This window comes from Rhamphochromis longiceps, linkage group LG4, assembly GCF_057381845.1.
Source record: "Rhamphochromis longiceps isolate RC_006_pf linkage group LG4, R_longiceps_female_GT1.1, whole genome shotgun sequence".
In the NCBI taxonomy this organism is placed as follows: domain Eukaryota; kingdom Metazoa; phylum Chordata; class Actinopteri; order Cichliformes; family Cichlidae; genus Rhamphochromis; species Rhamphochromis longiceps.
Window position 1 is genome coordinate 37206517 of NC_140560.1, and position 3694 is coordinate 37210210.

Below are 3694 nucleotides of genomic sequence, written 5' to 3' on the forward strand. Positions count from 1 at the left end.
TGTCTGTGTGTGTGTCTGTGTGTGTCTGTGTCTGTGTGTGTCTGTGTCTGTGTGTGTCTGTGTGTGTGTCTCTGTGTCTGTCTGTGTGTGTCTGTGTGTCTCTGTGTCTGTCTGTGTGTCTCTGTGTGTCTCTGTGTCTGTCTGTGTGTGTCTGTGTGTCTCTGTGTGTCTCTCTGTCTGTGTGTGTGTCTCTGTGTCTGTCTGTGTGTCTCTGTGTGTCTCTGTGTCTGTCTGTGTGTGTCTGTGTGTGTGTGTCTGTGTGTGTCTCTGTGACAGAAAGCGACACCTGTGCTGAGCTGAAGTGTTTTACAGCTCAAATGTAAAAATGTGCTGAATCTGAACCACGAGCAGAGAGCAAAGCGCTCGTTCTTCTGTTTGTTCCTCTGAGACACTCAGTCCAGAGTTTGTTCCACACAGATTAGATAAATGTGGACACAAGGACACCGAAACAAAGCTAATATCACTAACTAATATAAGTAACTGCAGCGGTCCTTTCATGCTGCTTTGGATCTTCAGTTTTAGCTGCACGTTTTTCCAATAAAGTAAGTTTTTAAACTGATATGAAAAACAAAAGTGAAAGCGGTTACGATCGTGTCTGAAAGGACCTCTGAGTGATGAGAGGAAACAAACCGAGGAGCCAGGCTCCAAGAGTCACAGTGAAGCTTCTGGAGATGAGTCTGGGTCACATTAATGGAAACATTTCTGCAGGACGGCTGTGATCTGCTGTCACACTGCAGCGCAGGTGGAGCAGCTTTAGATAAACACCACGAACCAGGTCAGGGTCATGTGACCACAGCAGCTGCTGATAACCAAAGAAAACAGACCCGGGATCATCCGGGGGAACCAAGGTCGGGTCTCACAGGAGTCACAGGACCAGAGACCACGTACACAGGTGTCAGGTATTCACCGCACACCTGAGTGTCAGCATGTGATGAAGATAACACAAGCTTCATGCTCAGAAACAGGACAGGTGAAGGAAAGTTAGGATACCTTGGTGGGTATATAAAAAGTACCAAAACAAGAGTATCCAGCCAAGTAAGTGAGAATTAGCTGTAAGAACCAACGAGAGCTAATAACTATGTAAACAAAGGTTTAAAGCTATGAGAAGAAATACTGAATGTGACTTAAAAAAAAAATGTAGAAACATGAGACAAAAAGTTGTGTATTTGACACAAAGAGTGTGTTCTTGTTATCCAGAGCATGCAGCTCTGTGGCTGATGCAACATTAGTGCAGAGGAAAGAGGAGCCCTGCAGGAGGAGTCAGGAGGAGGAGAAGGAGGAGGAGGTGCATGCTTCTCATATATAAACACAGAAAGACGAAAAACAGACAAACCTGCGAACACAGAGGCTTACTGCGCAGACGCAAAGATCTCTGACAAACTTGTGGAAAAACAAACATGAGTCACGTCGACGTGAAAAACATGAAGCCCACCAAGTTTGAGGACGAGTACTACGACGAGTACGAGTACTATAACCTGACGGATAAATACGCAGGTGAGCTAACCTGTCCTGGTTCGGTCCGGTTCGTGTTCCGGGCCCGGGAAACTCACTGCTTTAGTTTTTCTGTTGCAGAAGGTTCGGCTCGGAAGGGCAGGACAAAGAAGGAGGCCAGCGACAACACCAACAGAAACAACCCCGCAGGACATGAGCGCAAGATCGTGGAGAAGCTCCAGAACAGCGAGAAGAAAGACAAGGAGTGAATATTGAGGTAAACCCGGGAAAACCGTGTTTGTGTGTCAGTAACTGTGCGCCGAAGTAAAGCAGGAATGCTGTTTCAGTCAGAGCAAAGGCGTCTGACTCACATGAGTCCGTTTGCACTGACAGAGGCCATAAACACGTCAAAACGGGCAGATTTCTGAACGCTGTCTGGTCTGTGGCTGTTTGGAACGCTGGAACTGGGCAAATGTGACGCCAGACGCGCCGCGTGCAGAACTTGAATTTAAGCCTCTACCGCAGCACTTTTGCTGCCACGCTTTGACTTTACAGCCCTCAGAAAAGAGTCCAAAGTTAATTTTTATATCGAGTCGTGCGCCGAATTTTAGGCAGCGTGTTTCCTGTGTAGGCGGTCCACTTTGAATCCATATTCTCGGTTTCTTTGCTCGAGGATCGGTCTGAATCTGAAATCGTCGATTTTTAAACGAATGTTTGGAACACAGCATACTGTACCACATCAGGCCTTTTCCTAAACTGCGCTTGCTCCACAGTTATTAACAATAATTAACTGTTAATTAACAGCTGAATTTAAAGCCAGCTGTTAATTAACAGTTAAGGTTGAGGAGTAGTGACGTCATGTGTGAAAAGACAGCATAGTTGTTGTTTTAGCTAAAATATATGTAATATATTTCCCGTAGAATACGAATTCCCTCAGAACAAAACTGTTTATTAACTCCTGCCCTTCGCCTCCTGCACGTCATCACCAGGTTCATAGTTTGAATGGGCAGATTTCCAGTAGAAGTTTGTACACTTCTACAATCCTCCTCCTTCTTATCTCCTCCTCCTGCTCCTCTCTCTTCCTCTCCTTCTTTGCCCCACCCCAAGCCTTCTCCATCCTCCTTCTTTTCCACATCCCTGTTCGTCTTCTTCATGTTCTCCCTTGTCGTCCTCCTCCTCCTTCCTCCTCATCTCTTTTCTTCTTACGTGTCCTCCTGGTGGCCTGTGCAGGTACTGCAAGTCATTTAGAACCGATACAGTTCTTACATCATTTTTAAGCTTTATTATGATTTAATCCTACAGGATAAACTCGTAGATGTACCTGACAGATCACCTAATGAAACTGTAAATGAAGAAAAACATGGAAAATTTTAATTTTGGATTTTTTTTAAACAGATTTTTAACACATGGTGCTGCTGTTGGTAAATAGATGCTTGAACTCCTCGTGTTTATTTATTTTAATTAATTATTTTATATTTTTCTTTTCCACTAAAGGGAATCTCGGACGGCTCATCCCGGAAACCGACCATGGCGTCCTTGGCGACAGAACGACACGTGCAGATGGCAGGAGCATCTGAGCTCCGATGGGCCCGCAGGTGTTAGAGAGCTCTCACCTGAGGCGGCGTGCCCCTGGGTCCCCGCTTGGACCGCGACCGCGCACCAAGACTGCGGTGGCGGCAAATGGCTCATTCTTAAGGATGTTTTTTAAACTTGTTTTTACGATTAAAGACTTGTTAAACTGAAATGAGAGTGTTCATTGTTTCTTCCTTTTAGGCCTCAGTGAAAGAACACAGCCTGTATATAAAAGATGGATGTAGTGAGGCGCCAGGAAAGAGAGCCTAGAAAGTTCAGAGCCACACTAACGTGTTTAAATACCAACGTCTGAGCTTTTGTGGATGTTCTAAATGTGAAGCACACTCTGACAGCTTGTTGAAACAAAGCACCAGACTCCACTGACAAAAGCAGGAATTAAAGCTTTCAGATCACAGGAGTGATGCACTGCTGCTGAGTGCTGCTAAGGGATCGGGAGGACATCTCTTATGACGGGTAAACAGGTGAAAATGTTCTAAATATAACCGTTGCAGTTGGTGGGCCGTCATTTGAAGCAAGAAAGGTTTTAAAGCGAACCAATCACAGCAGAAGCAGACAACTCAGTTTATGAGGTAAAATCTTGTTTTTGTGAATGGAGTCTGGTACGGCTAACCCCAGCTGCACTTCCTCAGGCAGAGCTGTTTGAATGCAGGTGAAGAGGTGAAAATGTGCA

The 3694-nt window shown here is 45.3% G+C and overlaps 1 protein-coding gene across 1 annotated transcript; it reads left to right on the forward strand.

Annotated features, from left to right (window-relative positions):
* The first annotated feature begins 1305 nt into the window (after positions 1 to 1305).
* nupr1b (nuclear protein 1b) lies at positions 1306 to 3175 on the forward strand. The gene is made up of 3 exons (XM_085405311.1): positions 1306 to 1494; positions 1573 to 1708; positions 2926 to 3175. Exons 1-2 carry the CDS (start codon positions 1398 to 1400, stop codon positions 1698 to 1700), a joined length of 225 nt encoding a protein of 74 aa, XP_085261437.1. The 5' UTR covers positions 1306 to 1397; the 3' UTR covers positions 1701 to 1708; positions 2926 to 3175.
* The last annotated feature ends 519 nt before the right edge of the window (positions 3176 to 3694 follow it).

Coding starts and splice junctions, on each gene's coding strand:
- nupr1b (XM_085405311.1), top strand. CDS start 1,398: ATGAGTCACGTCGACGTGAAAAACATGAAGCCCACCAAGTTTGAGGAC. Junction 1,495..1,572: donor CCTGACGGATAAATACGCAG/GTGAGCTAACCT, acceptor TTTCTGTTGCAG/AAGGTTCGGCTCGGAAGGGC.